The 24,664-nt window shown below is 39.4% G+C and overlaps 1 protein-coding gene across 1 annotated transcript in view; it reads left to right on the forward strand.

Annotated features, from left to right (window-relative positions):
- Itprid1 (ITPR interacting domain containing 1) overlaps positions 1–24,664 on the forward strand; it is a 106,063-nt gene that overhangs the window by 17,630 nt on the left and 63,769 nt on the right. The window contains exons 5-8 of the mRNA XM_050155514.1: positions 1,651–1,737; positions 3,584–3,786; positions 9,559–10,115; positions 13,972–14,029. Of these exons, the coding sequence (XP_050011471.1) occupies positions 1,651–1,737; positions 3,584–3,786; positions 9,559–10,115; positions 13,972–14,029 (905 nt within the window). The remainder of the gene's footprint in view (positions 1–1,650; positions 1,738–3,583; positions 3,787–9,558; positions 10,116–13,971; positions 14,030–24,664) is intronic.

Below are 24,664 nucleotides of genomic sequence, written 5' to 3' on the forward strand. Positions count from 1 at the left end.
ATTCCAGAAAACTCCATGTGCAGAGCTGATGTGCACACATTCCACAGTTCGTCCTCCTTTCGGCACTCAGTGGTTTCAATCTGATGCAGTCACATATTTATAAAGCACCAACAAAATCTCCCAGGGAGTTCAAAGAGGAGATGAAGAGCTGGGCTCAGGGACAAGCTCATGCCCACAAGGATGGATCAAACCCACAAGGATGCTCATGCCCACAAGGATGGATCAAACCAACAAGTGCTTGTGGGTTCTTCTGGACCTATGGCTGGGCCTGCTTCTAGGTTGCTCAACTGAACATTGCAAAATGGATGTGCCCCTCAAATTCAAAAAGAAAAAAATGAAATGCAAAGATAGAAAGAGAGATATGGAGTGGCAGTCTGACTCTCTGATGTTGTGAAAAAGACACTGATCAAAAGCACTTGAAGGAGGAAAGGGTTTATCTGGCTTATAGGATGCAGTCCTTCACTGAGGAAAGCCAGGGCAGGAACTCAAGGCAGGAACCTGGAGTCAGGAACTGAAACAGAGACCACAGAAGAATGTAGCTTGCTCAGCTAACTTTCTGATGCAGCCCAGCCCCACCTACCTATGGATGGCTCCATCCACAGTAGACTGGGTTTTCCTCCACCCTGCAGATATTTCCACAGGTCAATGTGATAGAGGCAATTCCCCAATTGAGGTTCCCTTTTCACAGGTTGTTTGTGTGGCAAGTTGAAAATAAACAAACAAAACAGCAACAAAACAAAAAACAACTAACCGGTACACAAGGCTAAATAAACGGATATATTTTCCCCTCTCCTCAAGCGCTATGGTCATTTAAAACTAGGTTCTTATTATTCAGGAACATGTTCTTTCTCATCTTTAGTGGAAAAGAAAACAATTAAACAGAGAGGCAGGGTCCAGATGTTCTTACTTAGTATGGACAGGACTAAAAGAAATTTAACAACTCAGGTTTAGTAACCTAGTCTCTTTGGGAACATTGACATCTGCAGAGTGCTGTTTGATAAACTTTAATTGTATGCCAACTGTCTAATATGATCCACGATATACCCGAGCTACATAAAACAGGATCATATTATAATACAGTTCAATTTTCTTTGGAAATGCTTTAAAATGTTTTACAATACAGGAGTACTAGATATGGTGATTCTCGTTGTTTTACATAACAAGGGACTTCAATGCTATTGCCTGTGGTTGGCCACAAGAGCTCTGGGGACACAGGCCAGAGATTGCTAGCCATGAAGCATGACATCCTTCTTCATTGTGAGAAATGATGTGGAGTACCTCCAGATCCTTTGCTTCATGTCTTATGTCCCATAATATTAACTTTTTTCCTCAAGTTGGAGCCTAGCAGAGCTGTGTTCCCGAAAGGTCCCCCAATGATTTGCCATCTGTCAAGAGTGAGATATTCCGCCACCTTTCTAATAAGCACTCGCAGGTACCTAACACTTAAATCTTCACACCTGCTATAACAATGCTCCGAAAGGAAGAGAAGCCCTACACTGCATACACCTCCTCCTTCCGAGGCATGGCCACTGCGGGCTTATTAGAAGCCAGAGGAAACACAAATGCTTGCCCCAGAAGGGAAATCATCTCAAGGGCCTCCGGGGAGAATCTAGGTCAATGCGACTCATCTTTGCTCCCCTTCCCTTCTAGATCTCTGCACCAGTTCTCAGAGACGCCTACCCTGTCCAGAGGGACTAGTTTCAATTCTTGCTATTCCACCACAGGTGTACCACAAAGGTATGTGACTTTAGTCCAGTTTATTCTTCTCAACAATTGGCTTTGTGAAATTATAGATGTGTCCGTGAGAGATACTGGTTGAATGAGTGGATGAGAGGGTGAACAAAGAATTTCCAAATCTGGTTTTCAAGAGCATATTAAAATAAGCATTGAAACTGAAAAGTAGGTTAAGTATGTATCACGAGAAAATGCCCAATGAATGATTAGACCATGCACTTGCTAGAATTTCATTCATTCCTTGACAAAACAAGGAAGATGTATGCAGACTGCAGCTCTACCTGTTAGAATGGTCACTGTCATATTTTAAGGAAAAATCGCAAACTGCCAAAAAGCAAGCCAAGCAGGTAAAATTTACAAACTGTGTATACACCCACAGAGAAAAATAAACTTATGGATTTAGTGGAATGAAGGTAAGGACTAAGGACAAAAATTTATATGCATTATTTTCCTTTACAAAAGGTGACTTCATTTTGTTTATTTCTTGTGTAATTAAAGATGTTAAAAGTTAATGATATTTTCATAATGATCCAATGTTTAATGACAAGTCATCCAATAATCATCTTGGTGGCCATGATACTGTACCCTTTGGAAATCAGTCCCTTGCTAACTGTGTGTCATAGGTACCTAGACTGAGAACTTACAACACTGTAGAGATTCAAAAAAGATTGGTAAAAATGGACTGAATAAAGATTTATGCAGTGGGATCAATGGATAATGAATTAAAATTTCATGTGAAATTTAGGATTCTCTCCAAACTAATTTCTCATTTGGATCTTCTTTATACCGATTTGTCCATGGCATACAATGACTGGTTGTCACTGTAGCTTTCCAGATCATTCTAATGATTAAGGTAACCCAGCCAAGCCTTTTAGACCCCTCCATGAGGGTTCCTAGCTTGCCTTTTCTTCCTTGATTGGGTTAGAAGGCAAATCAGCAAATCTGTGAGTGCCATCAGAAATTACAAAAGTGACACTGATGGTGTCAGGGAAGAGGTCTTGCCCGTGAGACTAATGAAATTAAAACTCTGGTGAGAAAATGATCTGCAGCGTCTCAATAAACTTATAAGAGTAGCCTGTGAAGTAAAGACCTTCCTGAAGAAGCAAGAAAACCTGCTGAAACTTCGTGAGGGATTTCCGTTCCCATGGAGTCGATGGCACATGAAGTTCAAACACCAGAATGTTCTTAGGGAGAAGTGAGTTGGTACACATAAAATTCCTAGATAATCGACTCTTCATTTCTGTGCCGGTACAGACTAGAACATTTTGACAAAAGGATTTCTTTGTTCTTTGCCAAGTCAAAACAAAATACAAGCAAACAAACAATAGATACCACAACCTATTCTAATCCTGCCTAGGGGCTTTAAAGCATTATTTGGAAACATTAACCCCATAGTGTGCATTCAGTGATATCCTTGACAGATTTGTGTACTAAGGATGTTCCAAACTGATGCTTTTAAAAATATTCATCTAGAAGTTTCCATTCCCAGTTTTTTTTTTTGGTTGCCAGTTTCTATCTACTCTTTGGTCATCAGCTATAGTTCTGAGGTGATTGTCAATATATGACTTCTACTCCTCAGTCTTCCTGCCCTGTCCCATTTACCATTTGCCCAGTGGGAAAGGAAAGCCAGATGGATAAACTCACAGTTTTGTTTGTAAAGCACAGGCAAGTGTCCCTGGGTGGGGTGACTCACTGTCCTTTAAGTGAGCTGTGTGAGTTCCAGTGAGCTTACCTTCTGTTTGTTCAAGATCCTCTTTCACTCAAATTCTGGAAGACTGAGTGAGTAGAAAAAAAATACTTACGGATCTATCTTATAGATAAAGATATTCTTTTTTTTTTTTTATCTCAGCATTCCTGAATGGTTGGAATTTTGGGAAAAAGACCCTGTGGAGATTCTCTTGGATCTGGGCTTCGGTGCTGATGAGCCAGATATATGCACACAAATCCCAGCCAGATTCCTTGGGTACAGCTCAGCAGCCAGAGGAATCAACATCCGTGTTTTTCTTGAAGCACAGAAGCAGCGGATGGACTTCGAGAATCCTGACTTGTATGGTAAGTAGGAGCCTGTGGCACTGCATCTCAGTCCCTGGCATAGAGTACTGGGGAAAGCCACAGTATTTGACATGATAGGCTTGCTGATTGTATGTGATACCTCAAAACCCCCGATGGCTTAAGACAGAAAAAAATTGACATCTTGATCTTTCTTTATGTCTGCCGTGATTTGGGATGTATATTTAGAAGGAAGACTGATATGCTCCAGTGTCACTGAAGGATCTTCCTTGCCTCTACTATAATCTGGACCATCACTAGTTGTAATGACAGGGGAAAGATGGGAAGGGGAAAGTATACTCAACGCAGGTCTACTCAGATGTCATTGGCCCAAACAAGTCACAAACTTTAAGGCAGTGGAATGTGCAATCCTGGGTAAGCCCAAGGGTGACACACTCTCTCCAGCAGTCCAACCACACCCCAAGAGAGAGACCAGCCTGCTCACTGTGAAGCCTTAAGTGAAAACTTCTCCTCCACTAGAGGCTACTTAGACTTCTACTGTCTATGCCTTGAGATGCAGGTGGTAGCTACTCACCTGTCATATGTGGCCGATGTGTGGTTTCCCTATACCTAGTCATTATAGACAGTTTGTACTTAGCATGTTTCCCAATCCCATGGACAGTGGGATTCTCTAAGGTAGTTCAGCAGATCCTCTTGGAGAAGGTGCACATCAACAAATAAGTTAGGAAAAAGAAACCTTATAGCTAAACAATTTATTTACCTAAGGTTGATGGACAATCCTTAGGCTCCTAGAGGGAAGGTGGATAGCATGTTTAAAGTCATTTAAATTTGCAACTCCACTGGGTCAGCAAGGGACACTTCTGTGGTACACATAACAGAGTTTGAGAAAATTTAGATGCGGAAATAGGGACGTTCTGATTCTGATATAAGTTCTTCTAAATTCACCTTCTCTTGGATCTCAGTTTATTTTCTCTTCCTCTTCCTTCCTCTTCCTTCTTCTTCTTCTTCTTCTTCTTCTTCTTCTTCTTCTTCTTCCTCCTCCTCCTCCTCCTCCTCTCTCTCTCTGTCTGTGTCTCTCTGTCTCTCTCCTCTCTGTATACAAAATGGTTCTCAAAATCTCAGCAGTGAGTTTTTTAAGACTATGTAATCCTGAAGGTGTTATGATATATTATTTTTACTTCTAGAATGAATTACTATGGTTTCCCCTCCTTCCAGAAATGGAATTTCTTTAATCAATTTTCTATTTCTAGAAAGTAGCCAGCCTTAATAGTATTTATGTAGTGTTTCAGCTAATCTATGAGGTAAGAATTTCACAAATGAAACTGAAACATTGGTTATAGAGGATCAAGTGTGGGCCTTTGGTCCTGGCATGGGTGCCTCACTGTCTTCTACACAACTAAAGTACACTAACTTCAATAAAGCCAAGAAAGCCAAATGTAAAATAAGAAAGAACTAAGTTAGTTGACTGCTCAAGGCAGAATTGACGAATGCCTCATTCAAAGTTAATGCAGAAGATTCAAACCCAGGATAAGGATCAGCTATTTAACCCACCCCCAAGCCAACACAGAATACTCATACCTGCTCCAGACTGCTGTTCTCTGATGTGACTGAACTGATTAAATTGGTAGGTTTTGTCTTAGTTTAAGCATAAAACTTGTTATGAGATGGATAGAAAGCAATCATAAAAATCAATTATGTATGTAATTAAAGATGCACAGCACCAACCCAGCCTATGATTCTGGTTTATAAGTATGCAGCATATTTAAACCAAAGGGTTATGATGCCTTCATTCATATTCCAAAGTAAAGACTGGAATGTCAGGCAATTTGCAGCTATGTTTTCTACATGTAGTTTCTGGGAGGACAATGTATGTATGTAGCTATGAGAGGGAAGCCAAAGATGCAAAAGAAAAGCCCAGAAGTTAGAGATTGCAGCAATATGGAACATCTACCATTGAAAACCACAGTCAGTGGACAGGGCAAGACGAAGAGGGGAGCCACATAGGCTGGAAATAATAAGGCCATAGCAGTCAGGCTTTACTAGTTCAGCAGAGTTTTCAGAATGCTTATCTGTGCCCTGGATGGTGGCCGTGGAATCACAGATTTAATGTTTGTCTTGTTGGGTTTCAAACTTGTTTTGATATCATACCTTTCTTGTATGATTCCATCTCGCCATTTAAAGGGGCAATATTTATTGTAGTCCATCATGTTTCAGAAGTATATAGCCTACTTTTGATTTTACATATTCTCACTCTTCAGAGGAGACTTTGAACGTGTCTTATTGGTTAAGAGTATAGAAACTCTTGGAGACGAATTGATGCATTTTTACATTTGTCTTCTATGAGTCTTTCAAAGGCCAGAAGTGGGATGCTTTAATTTAATGGGAGGTATTTTGGGTAGCAAGTTTACAAGGGATGGACTTGTGATGGCTAATTTGACTTTACTGAGAAACAAGAACTCAGTAAAGCACACTTCTGGGTAATGTTTCCAGAGAGGATCAACTATAAAAGCAGTGGAGAGACTCTGTTGAATGTGAGTAGCACCATCCCACAGTCTTGGTACTTGAATAGAATACAGACAGCAAAGTAACTTCCAAATATTTATATTTATGTTCAAAGATAAATATTAGTCTCATTCTTAGAGAAACCTTGCTTTCCGGAGAATGTTAGTGAATACAGAAAGACTCTTAGCTGCACAAAGTGCTGAAAATAAGTGATTAACTCTGAATAAAACACTTCTAACTTCCTCTTTAAAGTTCTTAGAATATTACCAAAGAGAGTATGGAAATATTTTAAGAGCAGAAAAATTGGGTGAGAGCCTGCAAAATGCCTAGTTTTGAACAATGCAGAGTCATTATAACTTTGAACCCATAACTGGTAAAGATGCTTGCCCTGGTCTGCATGAGAAATGACCCACCAACACTCAGCTATAGATGGAAGAGAGACTCAAAGGACCTCAGTCTTCACTGCTAACTATTTGCTACTGATAAATTCAGGAAGAGAGGAAGTAATTACCTTCAGGTGAATACCCACTGCGACTCCTGCAGGTTGCATTCCAATGCTCACATAGATAGTCCTAGTTAATCTAAGCAAAACAACAGTGATGAATCCGGGAAAGGGACAGGTAGAGGTGGGCCAAGGGATAGGTGACAGGAATGAGAAAAAGGTAAAAGAGGGGAGAAGGGAATAACCAGAATACAGGGGGAGAAAGTATGTCAAATACATTAAATGTACTATTGATGGAAAAGTGAAAGAGGTAAATTAATTTTAAAAATAAGGAAAAAAGAAATCCCACTAATTCAGGTATGCATATTCCCTCTCTTGCCTTTATTGCCTGTGACAAGCTAGGCTGTCATAGTCTGCCAAACCATCCTCACTATGATCTATTGAATTCTCTGAAACTTGAATAAAAATTAAACACCTCTCCTCTTTCTCCTTCAAGCTTTTCTCTCGAGTATTTGGTCATAGAAGTAAGAAAATATGACTAAAGGAGCATCTTTGCTCAGCTATGTGGGTGTTTACCATCGTTGAGTCATGTAATCTTTAAGTTATCATCAGGGTTTTGATAAAGCTGTACTACAAAATAAAATCCTTGCTTTTTCCTCACCATGGTTTTACTATATCAATACACCAAAATAAAAATAATTTACTCTGGTTTACAAACTGACATCATATGCCTAAATTGTCTCATACTTCTTGAGTCCCTCTCTAATGCTAATTTAGCTAACAGTTTCATATATTGCTGGATTATTAAAATATTGCAGCCATATTATGAAAAAAGACTAACAAATTGGGAACATCTTAAGTATGAATGCCAATTACTATTTGTTTCTTGAAAGATTTAAAACTGCATAGTCCTTTTAAATAGCCTTTTAAAATTTTAAACATAATTCCTTATCGACTCTTTTTAAATTTCACATCATGTTCCCCAATCCTGCTCACCTCCCATTCCCTCCATATTCACTCCTCACCCCTTCTGTATGTGCTCCCCCAAAATTAATTTAAAACAAAACAAACTAACAGAAAAAAAACCGCCATGATCCTCCATATTTCCAACACCTCTTCATTTATCCTAGTGGCATCAGGAGGTGTGAGTGTGTCACTCAGTATGTTTATTGTGATGAGCCATTGATTAGTCCAAGGCCTCCAGTTTCTGATACACCATCACCACTGAGTGATGTATCACTGGGTTCTCATTGAAACTCCTCTTAGATATCCTGTTGTTCCCTGAGTTGTGGAGATCCTGAGGTTATCAATCAACAGGTCTTGTCCCTTGGTGCACTCCAGCAGGTCATAGATGGGGTAGCTATCAGGGTACCCCAAGGATGTGGGACTGGATCACTGGGAGCCTCCACAGGCAAGGGGCAGAGTTACTTTTTCTAGCCCCAGGGCCAGCTCTCCTACACCTGTGGTGAGGGATGGGACTCTCTCTCCAGGGTGCTGGGGTCAATTCTCTCATGGGGCAGCATCACCAGCTCTGCTGATGCAGAGTCCAGCCAGGGTCAGCTATCCTGGGCCAGTGAGGGACAGGACTGTCTCAGCACAGCCTCAGATTTCAGCATCCGTGATTCTTATGACCCCTGTGATAACATAAGCCATGGACATCAGTGCAGACCCTGGCTGCTGTTGGACAGTGGACCCAGACATGGCAGACGGGAGCAGCCCAGTCCCAGCCCTGTGTGGTTATACAGGTCACTCAGATTGTCATGACCCCCTATGGCAGTGAGGCCCTTGGACACCAACATAGATACAGGTGACAACCCAGACTTCTGGGATTGGCATTGTCTTTGATAATATCAGGAGCCATGGACAACAACACAGACCTATATTGCCTATTCATGTAACTGTTTTGCTGTATAGCACAGCTACATGTATAGATAGCTATAGTCATCTGAATTAGAAAATAAAATCTTGAACATTTACTATGTTTGGCACAGAGCTAAGCACTGCCACTGCGTGTGTACTAACTCATGCACAGTGGGGTTAGACTTTCAGTGATAGATGCTTTTAGAACCAAGCCTTCTGATTCCATATGCTATCCCATATGTGGGTGATGGAGATGATGGACAAGATGGTGAGACAGCTAGTGTATGAAGCTGTGGGAAGCATACTTGGACAACTTCATGCTGGAATCCTGGGTTAGCTTTAGGATGTGTTTTATCTTCTGCAGCAGTACAGATGGACACTGGGACTTGGTCCATTAGGAAAGCACTTTCCCACTTAGCTACATCCTCAGACTTGAGCTTATCTTTTGACATTTATTTCCACACATAAACATATAGAGTTACATATCTCTAGGTTTTTTGTGAATTAACATATAAAAACCATGGCTATATATGAACCCACAAGTTATGCACATCCAAGTAACTAAATGGAAAAGGTATCAGCCTTCCTTGTGAAGCAGTGACTTCTCATTAGACAGGGCTCTCATCTTCAGAGAGTGTGGCATTGCTGGGAGAAACAGAGTTTTAACAGCTTGAAGTCTTAGTTTTCTTGGTGAATCACATTATCCATTCATTAAGTTCATCTTTCTTCTTTCATTTTAATTCACTTATTGTGTATATACCTGTGTACATGCCTGAATACCACAACACACATGTGGAGGCCAGAGGACAGCTTGTAGAAGTTGGGCTTCTCCTTTACCATATGGATTCCAGGGATCAAACTAAAATCTTTGGGACTGGCTGCACATGACTTTACCCGCTGAGCCCTCTCACTAGCCCCATTGTTTAGTCCTTATTATATAATTTACTGCTTTATAGTAGTATCATAGAGAAAAAACCATCCTAAAATTTCTATGTTCCTGTGTCCTTCAGGCAGGTTCCGACAGTTGGAAATCCTGGATCATGTGACCAATGCTTTCTCATCTTTGCTGAATGATGTTAACACCACCCAGAGCCAAGATGAAGAGAAAGTTGGAAGAGAGGGTGTACAAAACCCCACATCGACTGGAGCTAAAGAGCATCGGAGAAGAATGAGTCAACTTTTAAAGAGAACTTCAAGACAGACCATCAGGAGAGATGTTAAGCCAGCACTGTCAGAATCATTCAAGACTGAAGACGGGATTTCTAGTCTTCCCACAAAGCCATGGGAGTCTAGGCTGGGGCTACAAGTGGCTTCCACTAGCCATGATGGAGGTCAAGTGCCTTTTTCAACAGAACATGGTTCTGCCCAAGTCTGCAATGACTTGTCACCTTGTCTCCCTCCACATGCTCTTCTGAACAAGCAGTTGGCAAAACAGTCTCCTCATACCAGAGTGCCTGAGGGGTCAGTCAGAAGGAAAATTTGGAAGGAGAAATGGATTCCCATGGACAAGCTCAAGAATTTGTCTCACATCGTGAGTAAAGGAGTGGACTCCTTTGAAATGGAGGAGGTGAGTGTTGCATCTGCTTGCTCGATTTCCGGTTGGAAATGGCCTAGCCCACCAAACCTTTTTGCCTTCTTACTTCCATTGATTCACTTGACATCTCAGTCTTTTGCTATGTTATCTTACAGTTTAAAATTTAGTTTATACTGAGACACTTATAGTTACTGTAATTGCTCCAGGCAGCATTAAACTGGTACAAAACCAACCTTCTATTGTCTTAGTTACTTTTTTATTGCTGCGGTAAGATACCATGACCAAGGCAACTTCTAGGGAGAACAACTTACTTAGAGGCTTATATTTCAGAGGGCAAGCCCATGATCATTGAATGGAGCATGCCAGTGGGCAGGTGGGCATCTAAGTCTCCCTGATCCACAGTTCTATACAGAGAGCGCTAACTGGGAATGGCATAGACTTTTGAAACTTCAAAACCTGTCTGCACAGACATCCCTCCTCCAACACAGCTGCGACTCTTAATCCTTCCCAAACAGTTTCAACAACTGGGGACCAAATGTTCAAACAAAGGAGCCTATGAGGTCATTCTCAATCACCATGTCTATTTTTTTCTATTCTGTATCTAAGAGTTATTTCTTCCTTTACTCTCACTCTATTTTTTATTAAGTATCTCGGTGTGATTTTTAATCTACTTTCTATCTTTTTTTTAAGTTCACCTTCTTTAAGGGGTCAGTTCAGTTACTCCCTCTCAGTGGCAGTTTATAGGGTTAAGCCAAACTCAGGACCTTTGGAAGAGCAGGCAATGCTCTTAACCACTGCAGTTGTCCCAACAATTTTCCCTGTGTTCTCAGAGCCCCAGGATGAATCCCTGTGAAAGGGGTGCACATGTCAGTTGCCTCTGCCTTGCTGAATTCTTGGCACTCTAAAGACCAAAGGAAGAGTCAGTACATACTTGACAAAATGTGTCATGCACCAATCTTAGTAAAGCACTAAGAGCTCAGGGTAGGCCTTGAAACTGGGGGTTTAGTTTCCTTTGTTGACTTGCTTTAGGGTTCACATATTGAGACCCTGATTCACCTGAAATCTCTACTTGCTCTTTCTTACTTTTTCTCACTCACAGTAGTCTGCACTTTTTTCTTATATCTTCTATTGTATTTAGTTGATAAATGTGTGTGTGTGTGTGTGTATTTCCTCTTACCTCTGTATTCATAATGGAAACTAGGATGGGCCATGAGCGTATTGATAACTGTTGATATAGTTAGAGAGGAATAAGGAAGGATGCTTTGCAACCCCCTGTATATCTGAATTGCTCCAAGTAGACTGGGGGAATTGATTTAATTTATAAATCACGAGATGGAAGATGTCTCTCTGCTGAGCCATCAGAGTCATCATGTGCCAGGCACAGCTACCAGCATAGATGTTGTAACAGAATCTTCTTTGAAAGGAGAGGTAACAGGGACAGGCACACAAAGCAGTGCCAGGGAGAAACAGGGGCAGTCTGCAGATGGGCCCTTATATCATTCTACAAATGCATTTTGTGAAATCTAAGAAGCCACAAACAGCAAACTTAGTGGGAGTAAAGCTTAACAATGCCTTGAAAAAAAAACTGGGTTTTACTCAAGGGAGAATACCTACAGTAACCCTCTGCCCCCAAAAGATGTGAATGTTTCATCATATATACCAAAGAGCCTAGTATCTACATAAGTACATATTTATGTGTGCATGAATACACACACCTCATAGAAATCCTTACAGGAATTTATTTATAAGATTAAAACACCACTTTTCATACCACATCATTTTTTGCCAATTTATAACACTTTAGCAAAGATCTTTTTTCTTCTAGTTTGGCAATTTTATGCATTATTTTAAATTTAATTTAATATTATAAGGCAAAGGATTATTTGAACACTAAAATAATAGTTTTGTTAAGTATTTCCAAAGTTAAATATAATTAAAGTACTCTAAATTAGTCCAAAATGGTTTCCATAGAAAACTAGAATATTGGTGGAAGGAGAGAACTGACTCCTGAAGTTTGTCCCCCATAAATGTTCACACACACACACACACACACACACACACACACACACACACACACACAATGGATGCAAAAAAGGAAACTAGAATATTATGTAGACTTTCATGACCAACTTCAACATTTTCTTGTATGTGTGCAATACTTCCTATATACATAAAGCAGAAGTAACCGTAAAACAATAGAAAAGAAACTCACCCCCTTAAAACAAAACAAAAAAGGGTTTTGTAAATATTATATTAGTACTGGAAAAAATACTTATTTCACTCAGTGCCTTAAGAAAGAGTAAAGAAAGAACCTAGGGATTCAGCATACTAAATAGGAACCAATGTTGGATTTAATATCTATTTTTGAATGGCAAATCTAAAAATTTAATTATAAGAAATAAAAATATGGGTGAAATTGACAGATTTCTGGTGCATTTAAATGATAGTCATGATGCATAAATAATTGGCCAGCAGAATTTTAACTATGGTTGGCCAAATTTCCCTTATAGCCAGGTCTGTTGAATGTTGCTTTTGGCCATATTTGGCTTGAATCTCCAAATTATAATTCCAACAAAAGTTATAAATAGATTTCTAATGCAAAGAGAAACACAGTCTATGTTTAATTCTACTAAGAAAAATTCCCTCTAAAGTTATCAAGAATATTAAATGTACTTAATACTTGTGAAACCCATGCAGGTATGTTATATGACATATGTGCCTTTATGGTCACGATCAATGGTCTGCACCCTTCCTTCTTTTCATGAATGAACCCTGTATTACAGAAAACACATGCGAGGCCAAAGGTATTTTTGTCATTTGGCATCTTCGTTCAGTGAAGACTGCTTCTTTATCCAATTTCTATTGATTTTTAAAACTAATATCTTAGTATCTGGTAGAAAGCTCAGGGATATACTTGGCATTTGTTTTAAATTAAATTTATTTTTAAAGCACCCTTTTTTCCATTATTGTTTTCTAATTGAAAAAAAAATGTGTTCTGCATTGTACTAAGCGGATTTTTCTTCATGCTAATGATGTGGGAAGAGAACTTTCTCATTACATTTAAAGATGTGGTGATGCACATTGCTTTGAGCTACCAAAACCAGTAGAAGAAATGCTGGTAAGTTTGTCTAATCAATTCTGAGTATAAGATACCAAATTCCTGGTAAGTTCGTCTAATCAATTCTTAGCATAAGATACCACTCATCCAAATTCTCGAATGAAAACTTTTGACTTCATAGCTATATCCAGAAAAAGCTTGCAAAACATAAATCCTACAAAGAAACACTCCAAAATGTTGTCATTAACTGTTTTCACCTTTCAAAGAATTCTCTGGGTGACACATTTGTACAATGAGTTATGTTACTATTTAAAGGTAATAGTTTCTGCTATATTTTACCGATAGCTTTATTATCATTTTTAGACTGTTATCCATTAACTTGCCAAATATTTCAAAAAATAAGTTCTGCTCTCTTAATTTAGAAATAAATTGTGTGTGTGTGTGTGTGTGTGTGTGTGTGTAAGGGCTATGTAGCTGCTTGATTATCTGAATTACTGTGCATAAGCATATCAAGCCATAATTAGCTAGCTCTCTCCCACACATTTAATAATCTTCAGTCTCAACAGAAATTTCTAATACACGAATTCCATAAAGAAGCCTTGCCCCTCCCACCAGGCATGATCCTCCCCTCCCCTGAGCTCTTTTGATTCTTTGAGTCTTTCTTATGGCTATCTCATGCCAAGTCCTCCCAGAAGTCTAACACCTAGGAGTTTGGCACTCATGCTTGTCCCTCTATGTGGTTATCTGTAGGTAACCATTTTTTATTGATTAAATAAACTGAATTTGTTATGAAAATATTGCTAGTAAAATCAATGTATTTTGACATCTTAGGTCCAAAGCTTTGACGAAGACACTGGCAACCCTCTTAACCTGATTTCAGGAATTGCAGGTAAGTATTTAATAAGGGATATGAATGATTTTAATCAATGACCGTTGAGAGGGAATGAAACGGCCAGTACTTTAGAACAGTTAAAATACATGGAGATTCATTATCTCCATGAGAGTCCTATACATTTCTGTACTATCTGAGTTGTAAATTTTAAAATACTTCTCAGGAAATATTCGCTATCCCTGTGGCTATCATGCGTGGCTTGTCAAGCAGTATCTACCTGAGCTGTGTGTAGTAGAATGGGTTTAACATCAGAGACTGAGTGGGCGATTTCTTCCTCCTTCTGCCCAGTCTGAGATACTGCACAAGTCATGCCATTATGCAGGCTTCAGGTTTTCCATAAACAATTAAAAAAAAGTAAGTGCAAATAATTTTTTAAATCTCCTACCAACTCTTGCACTCTAAATTTTGTATGACCCCTTGTCAAACTCTCAGGGGATAGAAATTGCCAGCATGCAGCCTTCCCCGTCTCTTTTTGGGATGATGCTCCACATTCTAGACTAGAAAGTAAGCCCTGCTTTGTCCCTGCTTCTCATCCCCCTAGTCCCAGCTCTCACAGCTGCCATGATCCTTCAGTGGAGCTGGAAGCAGGCAGAGATTAGTCAAGCAAAATAGAACAGATGAAGCCAGTGTGTTTCCTGGAAGGAAATATGCAAATTTTAAATTTAATTTAGTGTGGTGTCAAACACATCTTTTCCATTACAAAGTGTATGTATGGGTCTCATTTTGCTAAATGCTGTTTAGAAATTATGCATTAGTAATTATAGGGTCCTGCTGATTACATAAATTGTTATCCTGCTCTTCAAGTAATTACCACGTAACCTGCATTGAGGTTTAGAAGACAAAAATAAGCATCTGTTTTCCATCTAATTGAATGCTTCTCAATGAAGCTGGAGGTCCCCTTGTCAATAGGAACTGCCTTCCTTGACATTCAATTAGAAGGTCTACTGTTATCACATAAGCCATCCCAATTATTCCGAAAAGATTATGTGGGAAGTCGGACAAAATGAGAGACTGAAAAAAGAAGTGATAGTTTGCCTAATAAGAAAAATCTGGACAGGCTGGATTTTCCCTTTTTTTTATATCTTTTTTTTCTTCAAAAATAGTGTTGGTGCCAAACTGTGGGGTAGCACATATCTGTAATCCCAGCACACTGGAGGCTGAGGCAGGAGGATGATAAACTTGAGACTAGTCCGAGATACCCTGTCTTAAAACAACTGAATAAAAATAGTACTGAAATCAAAGAGTAAAATTAATTGGGTTAATGAAGCAAGAAGATTATCCTTTATCACTTTGAAATATATGTACATATATTCATGCAATTTTTAAATGCAAAATTCCCAAAATTACTTCATCTAAATTAGTATGAGAGTTTTTTTCATGGCCAGTAGACCATGGCTGTATAGTTTTAAGACACTTGTTGCTGATTCTTAATTCCTTGGGTGCTTGCTGGATGTTGGGATGTCTGCTCTTGGAGCACTTCTGAGAACCCAGCCTCGTGCTGCATAGAGATGCCTCATTTGGGCATCCTGATAGATGGCCCTGAGTGAACTTCCATATGAATGAATTACCTTGAATGCCTGGCCTAGGCAACTTTTGAGCTGACTCTAGCCCAGAATCAGGTGACAACCATATTGCCAAGCAAGCCGGCCTTCAAAACAATGGAAAGCAATTGTTTAAGGTTATAATTACACATAAATAATTGATAATCTCATAAACCATTAATGTTCTGTTGCTTCTATACAATGACAAAATTCTGAATATTAGCAGGAAGTCGAACTATTTTTGTGCATGAATTTGAGCAAGGTGACTTCTTAGAGGTGAGGGAGAGCAAAGCTGTAAACACTATATCTTTGCTTAACCTCTCAAAAGCTATCAGTGGAATGACAAAGTAATATAAGGAGGAAAAACATATGCCTACTTTTTCAAATGGGGAATGTCCATTTCTATAGTTTAGAAGCCATGGGGGTTATTCAAGTTATTTCAGGAGAGAAAGAATGTGAGAGGAGTTCTGTGGATGATTCTAAATGAAGAATGTATCAAGGGACTTAAAGAAAATGGCTTACTAAAACAGTATAATATGTCCATGACATAGAACTCTTAGACTGATCAGGACACACATTTCCTGGCACTTTAGAAGATAAACAAACATGGAAAAACACCACAGGATTTGGTCTTCAAAACCTTGTTATTTAGAAGAAATATCTGCCACTAAAAGACTGACTACAAGGAAACATGCAAAAACGACAGGAGGTGATTTGTGGGAAATGTGCGAGGGAAATCCAGGCCCTGGGAAAACAGTCCTCCTGGGGTGAAATTCTATTCCGACCTAGCATGCAAGGTCTGATTCTACTTCTGATGATAGGCTGCTTTCCCATGAATAACTGCAATTTCCAACGTGTTTCTAAAAGTTCTGCCTAAAGTCCCTGAAATGGAATGTGGGCAGGCAAAGAGTTGAGGGTTTTGGTGCTTGAGAGAGAAGAATGGAAGTTGGGCAGGTTCTTCAAGGAAGCACAATCCTTCTCCTGTCTGAGGTGACGTCACTTGGCGCCCTTCCAAAACTCAACCAAAAAGTTGTGCTGTAAGCCAAAAAAAAAAAAAAAAAAAAAAAATCAGAAGACACAGAGTGGGGGAAAGACAGAAGGATTCAGAAGAGAAAAGAAGCCCCAGAAAGGACATGGCCAGATTAGGAAATCACCAAATTCTAGGTATGAAATCTGCACATTGCACTGTTCAGTATTTGAACTAAATATACATTATAAAGACCAAGAAATAGCAAAGATTGAAAGAAGTTTTAAAAAACAGAATTCCATTTGGGGCAATAGGTGAATTTTCCATAAAGTTTCTTGCATCCTAAGACAGTAACCATTCTCAGTGTCTAGTCACAGTAAAATTCATTAAACATATGAAGAAATAGGGATGTATAACACATATTTACACACACATGTTCAAAGAGACACAGAAAAAAATAGGGAAACAAAGACAAGGGATGTTTCATCAGAAATTATGGAGGTCACCAGACAATACTCATAAGTCAGAATCTACTTGTAGAGTAGCGCCATGGAAGATGATAATAAAGACGTCTGCAAACCACACTAACTAAAACACCTCACCAGAGGCATGCATTCTGTCAGCACTGCTCAAGGAAGTACTTCAAAGATGGATAGCATGCCTCTGCTGAGGCGAACGATATGTATATGTATATTCATACATATATATATATATAATTTATGTCAAATAGGATATGAAAGTCAGTAAGTGGACTCGTATGAATATATAAAATGGCAGAATAGCAAATTTGGATGAATTGTGAAAAATTAAAGTCATAAAACCATAAAAATAGAAGTACAGAAAAATACTAGTAGTAAGAAAATAAAATATACTTTTAAAAATACACAATGAAAGCACTTAATCACAGAGTGAATAACTCAGAAAATTAAAGAAAAATAGAAGATGGTAGAAAAATTATCTAAATTTATGATTAAGGACAAAGAAATTATTTAATAAAGAAAACACCAGTTAGATGGAGCTAGGAAATGCTAAGTGGATTTAACAGGTAGTTAGAGTTAGAATCTTCCTATTTCTGCTTTGGCTAGTGTTATTCTTAAAAAACGATTCTCGCAGGTGGGCTGGCGGAGCCCGCCATGAGAAAGTGGCTACAGGAGGGCACACTTCCTTGGCCCACGGTGGCGGCAGGTAACAGACACGTAAACACAGGAAATAGCCATAAGTATTTATTAAGGAAGAGGGAGAAAGAAAGACAGAGAAAAGAGATAAAAGGAGAGAGGAGAGATAAAAGAAGAGAGAGAGACAGAGAAAATGTGTGCGCACGCCAAGGAAGCAGAAAGAGAGGAAGGGTCCCAAGATGGCAACGGGCAGGTCAGAGGTTATGGGAGTGGGCGTGGCTAGGGCAGGGACCGAAAGAATAACAGCTAGGATTCTGAAAAATTATATCAGATCCAAAGCCATTAGTAACAGATAAGTAGATGGATAGATATGTGATAGATAGACAGACAGGAATACAGAGAGATACATGATAGGCAGGATGCTACCTACAGCTTTCCTAAAGAAATTGTAGGAACCAGTTCCCCCTCCTGAGCCTTCCAGCTCACCATGGTTATAAACAAGGAAGAAGTTGCAGAAAGAAGGAGAGAAAGCAAGGGCAGTGGGTGGGGAAATGCTGCCGGTGAGCCCCAGGAGCCTGAGTGCTGCCTATCTGACTATGGTTAGGAGATGGCTCCCATGGAGGAACACCAACAGAGTGGAGAAAAAAAATGTGGCTCCAGGTAGAGAAATCAATTGAGCAGAAGGGCTGATTGCTGAATTTGACCATATTTTCCCAGATTTCATCTCTGCAATTAAGGGATATCTTATAGTTGATGACTGACCTCAGTTTGACAGGGGCTTTTTATTTCTTTCTCAGTGGTTTCAAATCGATGGTCTCTGATATTTGGTGACAACTGGCATAGATAAAATGTAATGTCATCCACTATGCTATTATCACTGCAGTGTGTGGTGTTTACACAGTCAGATAAACACTGGCTATTGGTTTTATGCTTTGAGCACTGGCTAATAGACGTCCAGGGAGACAAATCTGGGATGATAACAAATTGAAATAATGGCTGAAATGAACATTTTGATTTGGAAAGTTGAAAGACAAAGTGGAAGAAAGACTTTATTTCAAAGCAAAGTGGAACAAACAAACAAACAAAAACCAGATGGCGTATTCAAATTGGGGAACTGAGGAGTAGTTTTCGCATAACTATTGGCCACTTTGATAGAAACCAATATATCGATGCGAATTCTAGATTAGAAGCATCATGCTGACCCTGCCGAGTCAGGATGGGCAGTCGGGAAGGAACTTGTACCTGGAACCATGAGTACATATTTTACTCCCAGCTGTACCTGTCTGTGGCTACAGGAGGAAGCTAAGTGGCAGTCACCCAGCACGAGGACAGGGGAGACAAGTACTCCAAGCTTCTGCTCTCCTCATCCTCTCATCTCTAATCACCAAACCTAAGTGGAAAGCACAGACCACTGGCTTTTAGTAGGCTTTGATTTTTTTTATGTATATATCTATCATACTTTGGGCAAAATTAGTAGGTATTGAAGTAGAATAGTTTACCAGGCCCAAGCATATCAGCAAAATTAGAATATGTAATAGCAAAGTGAATTGTATGAAGATAAAGGATTTGGCAAGACAAAGGTAATTCACAAATTTTCAGACAGAAATACACAAAGAAATCAAATATTTCATTAGTAACACTAAATGGCAAATTGAAAAATAAAAAAACCCCACAACTATTATTTCTCTATTATTTAGAACTGAAAAGTGTGAGCCGATGATTTTACACACAGACATGGTTTTTCGATATGAAAAGGTCACCTAACATCACTTCCAAAACCTCAGCAAGCATCAACCCCCTCCTCAAAAACAAAGAACTACAGACATACTTGGAAAGGTGAACCCAGGAAACCCAGGAAGCAAAACCCAGTACCACACCCTAGCAGCAGCATCTTGGAAATGATTTCCCCAACGTTTATGCTTCTGTGTCTCTGTCTAGACAGAAACTTTGAGAGCACTGGCAACGCGTTCCAGCTCAAAGTGCTCTGAAGGAGTAAATAAGTTTATTTANCTGCTCTTTTTATTGTTCCTCTCATTAAAAGTTACTAAGAGGATTCTAGAACAGTTAAGATAGGGTATGGAAGAAATAGACCTAAATAGAAGAGCAGCAAGATGTGCAGTTCCAGTTTCAGTCTGGAAGCGAAGCGCTGTGGAACGACTAGGGAGAGACTGGGAGGCGGCTCCGTTATAAACGCTTGCCGTACACGCCTGAGGACTTGAGTTCAGAACCCACACTGACACACAAAGCTTGGGCATAGTGGGCTGGGAGCAAGAGATGGTGGATTCTACCCTGGTCAGCAAGCCTAGCAGAACGTGTGAACTCGGATTCTGGAAGAGACTCTGTGGGGCTGTTTTGCTTTTGTTTTCCCTCTGGGGGCCTGCCTCCCAGGTCCCAAATAAATACATACAGACTTATTTTTACTCATGAATGCTTGGTCTTAGCTTGGCTAGTTTCTAGCCAGGTTTTCTTAACTTAAATTATCCCATATACCATTTGCCTCTGGGCTTTTACCTTTTATTATTCTATATCCTTTCTTTCCTTCTTACTCTGTGACTGGCTATGTGGCTGTGTGGCTGGCCCCTGGTATACTTGTCTCCTATTTTTTTCTCCTCTGTCTTCTTTTCTGGCAGCCCTGCTACTCCCTCTCCTGCCTAGCTATTGACCATTCAGCTCTTTATTAGACCAATCAAATGTTTTAGGCAGGCAAACTAACACAGCTTCACAGAGTTAAACAAATGTAACTTAAAGAATGAAGCACATCTTTGCGTCATTAAGCAAACATTCCGCAGCACAAAAGAATGCAATACACCTCTAACTAATATTCTGTAACAACTCTGCTTTACTTTGGCTTTCTATTTCTATGATGAAGAACATGATCAAAAGCAACTTGGAGAGGGAAGGGTTGATTTGGCTTACACATTATAGCTCATCATTGGAAACCAAGACAGGAACTCAGGGCAGGAACTGAAGCAGACACCATCGACGAATGCTACTTATTGGCTTGATGCTCATGACTTGCTCAGCCTGTTTTCTTATACAACCAGGACCACCTGCTCAGAGGTGGCATCACCCTCAGGAAGCTGTGTTATCCTACATCAATTATCAATCAAGAAAATGCCTTCAACAGTTCATTTACAGGCCAGTCTGATGGGGTCAAGTGCTCAAAGAAAGAGATATTTTTTTCTTCCCAGATGTGCCTTGGTCTATGTAAAGTTAACAAAATGCAATGAATACAGACTCTGTTTCACAAAATTAAGGCAGAGAGTGATGAGAAAAAGCAAAATCCACTTCTGGCCTTACCTGTACAGCACCATGTAGATGCATGTATATGTACTCATATGCACATGTTCACACATACACACACACACAATACATGCACACACACACACCACTACATGTACACACACACACACTACAAGCACACACACCACACTACATACACACAATATACCATAAGACTAAAATGCAATTATTGTTAGTTTAAATTCCATTTTATTACAGCAAACTTAGCATGAGCTGTAGGTGTGAAAATTGGAGCTGGGATGATAGAGAAACAAACACAGAAACCAATCAATAACTACATTAAAATTGAGTGGAGCATATTTCAAAGCAGAAGAAAATATTTAAAACAAAATATTACATTTCATGTTATTCAAAATTATAAACTCCATTTAAACATTAACAATCTTGGGGGTGGAGAGACGGCTCGGCAGTTAAAAGCACTGGTTGTTCTTCCAGAGGACCCAGGTTTGATTCTCAGAACCAACATGGTAGCTCCCAACTCCTTCCAGGGGATCCTTTCATGGCATTTGTGAACACTGTACACACAAAGTACATAAACATACATGCAGGGAAAACACACACGTGTATCAAATTAAAATAAACCATCAATTTTTTAAAAAAGTAGTTCTAGTCTTTTGGTCTGTTATAGGTTAAACAAACTATCAGGAGGGAGGCAAGATACTGATATTACAATTAATTCATTCTATGCAGTTAATATAAAAACGTTTATGTGAACATTCTGTTACAGTTTTCTTGGAACTTTTTAAAAATCTTCTAATAGTTTAGAAGTACAGATTATTCCATTGATTCTTAGATACAAACACAAGTATAGGTCACTTCTCCACGGACATTAAATCCAGTAGAGAATGCAACCCTTCCAAACCTCATATAAACAAAACAAACAGCATGTAATGGCTGGCTCCTCCATCCTAGATAAAATGACTGGCAATGTAAATTAAAATTACTAATTCTCATAACATATCAATGATGAAGATACTTTATTGAAATGTAGAATTATTTTAAATATATCAAATAACAGCAATTTAATGTGAATTGACAATATGAGTTGTTTCATTATCAAGTTAGAACTCAGCAAGACTAAACATTTGCCTAAAGAATTCACCATTATGTATTAATCGCTGAAGTTAGAAATTAATAAAGATAAGTTGCAGGCCTGGTGGCACTTATCTTTACATATGGTAAAAGTGCTTGCTGCCAAGCCCAATGACCAAAGTTTGGTCCCCATACCCAGGTGATAGAGAGAGTCAGCTCCCCCAAGTAGTCCTCTGACTTCCACACACAAACTCCATAGTATATCATACATAAAGAGACAAAGAAGCAAATGTCAAAAAAATAACAAAAACAAAATTGGTAATATAGAAAGCATAGATAGCCCATATGGTGGTGGCACACGCCTTTCATCCCAGCATTTGGGAGACAGAGGCCTCTGTGAGTTCGAGGCCAGCCTGGTCTATAGCGTGAGTAGCAGGACAGGCTCCCAAGCTACATACACAGAGAAACCCTGTCCTGAAAAACAAAACAAACAACAAAACAAAACCAGCAAGAAGAAGATATCAAGAAAGCAGAGATAAATCATTTGCTAAGTAAAACTCAAACTCAAGCACCAAATTCTTTTTTGTTGTTGTTTTTGTTTTTTGAGACAGGGTTTTTCTGTAGCTTTGGAACCTGTTCTGAAACTTTCTCTGTAGACTGTAGACCAGGTTGGCCTCTCAAACTCACAAAGATCTGCCTGCCTCTGCCTCCCAAGTGCTGGGATTAAAGGTATGCACCAGCACTGGCTGTTCTTTCAAGCACTAAATTCTTTTTTAAATTTTTTTATTGATTTTTGTTGAGCTCTACATTTTTCTCTGCTCCCCTCCCTGCCTCTCCTCTACCCTTTAACCCTCTCCCAAGGTCCCCATGTTCCCAATTTACTCAGGAGAACTTGTCTTTTTCTATGCACTAAATTCTTAAAAGAAGAAAATATAAAGTTTTACAACAATGTGTAATAGAAGACAAAACATATAAAGTTGAAGAAAAAAACAAACTGACAAAGAAAGGAAATAATATAACTGGCAAAATCTATTTATAAAGAAACACTAGTGTAATTAAAACCAGAGATAATTGCTATAGAGATTATTCTATCACTGAGAATGAGATCTTAAGGGCTTGCTTTGTCATTGCACTGCTTAAAGCATAGCTGAGAATCTAAGCCATCATTGCAAAGTCTGTTCCTATAGAAGACTGCACGATTACATTAAAATGCACAAACACATAACAATACTTCTATAGTTGGGTGTGGTATTACTGCCTTGAATCTTAGCACTCGGGAAGGAGAGGCAGGCAAATCTCTGTGAGTCTGAGATCTTCATTGAGATCTATGCCAGGGTTCCATAGAGAGCCTTTCTCAAGTAAACAGCGTCTATCCTTGCCTCAACAGACACAAAGCTTTGGTTTGAGATAAGCTGCAGTTAACCACAGGCCACCTATCTGATGGTGATTGGTTTCAGGTATACATTCTTCTTCCTTCTTTCTTTTGTACTGTGTAATGGAGAGATTTAATTTTCAGCAAATATTTAACCCTTACCTCCTAATAAGAATAGATGATGGATGGGTAGATAGATGGATAAGCAAATAGACAAATCTATAGATATGTAAAGGTAGACCGACAGATGGATGAATGGACAGACAGACAGCCCGCCAGACAGTTACAGTGCTGTTAATGGTGATCCTTGATGACAGAATGGCATCTGGCTTTTCTTCTCTCACTTGACTGTGCCTTCTAATTAGTCCAAAACAAAGCCAACAATTATTCAGCAAAGAAGAACTATAAGTGCTGTGTAAAATTAATTATATTTATGTAATTAGTAAGAATAAATTATTAAGTGCTGGTAGTGCTTTTGCTTCTGATTTAGGAAAGAGAAGCTTGAAATTGTTTCTTTTCTATCTTGTCCCTGCGTTGGGCTTCTCCTCAGTTACCACTCAACACTCAATTTGGTTCGTCTTCCTGTCTCCATTCCTGCCTCTCCAGTCTGTCTTCTGGTGTTGTTTCGGAGTCGCCGGGGCACTAATCAAATCCACCATTCTCATCTCCAACACAGCTCACTGGCTCTTGCTTCTCCTGCTCCCTTCCCTCCGAGCAAATGGTGCTGCTGTCGGTCTCACCTGGGGAGATTTAAACTGTTTGCTTCTGTTTCTCTCTCTTCTCCTAAACCTCTCCACTCCAGGGTGGAATCCAGTGCCTGACTGCACACTGCTTCCCGCTCTGGTCAGGTCACATCTGGGCTTAGGTGGAAGCCCACATCTTAGGTAGAAGAGTGCATCCTAATGCCACATTTGCTCACCTGTGCTGCAGGGCATCCCGGGCCTCATGCCCACGAGTCAAGGGCTCTACCACTGACCTACATCCCCAGCCCAGAAGTTCCCACTGTAATTCGCTACTAGTGAACTCATTTTGTGACAATGTGTTTTAGGCAGGAGACAATGGATAGTCTCAAAATATTGGTATTTCTAGTTCCCAGCAAGGACTTCAGCATATAATCACCCCTCAGTATCTGTGTGATTAATATTCCAGGATTTCCTGGCAGATATCACAGTTCGTGGATACTCAAGCTCCTTATATTCAAAAAAAAAGAAAGCCAACCCTATTCTAGAAGTTGTGAATAGCTACAGAAAACAGATAATTACTGAATTTTGCAGAAAAAAAAAACAAACACTAAGAGCTGAG

This window comes from Alexandromys fortis, unplaced genomic scaffold (genome assembly GCF_014885135.2).
Source record: "Alexandromys fortis isolate MF-2015 unplaced genomic scaffold, M_Fortis_MF-2015_v1.1 scaffold_93, whole genome shotgun sequence".
Taxonomy (NCBI): domain Eukaryota; kingdom Metazoa; phylum Chordata; class Mammalia; order Rodentia; family Cricetidae; genus Alexandromys; species Alexandromys fortis.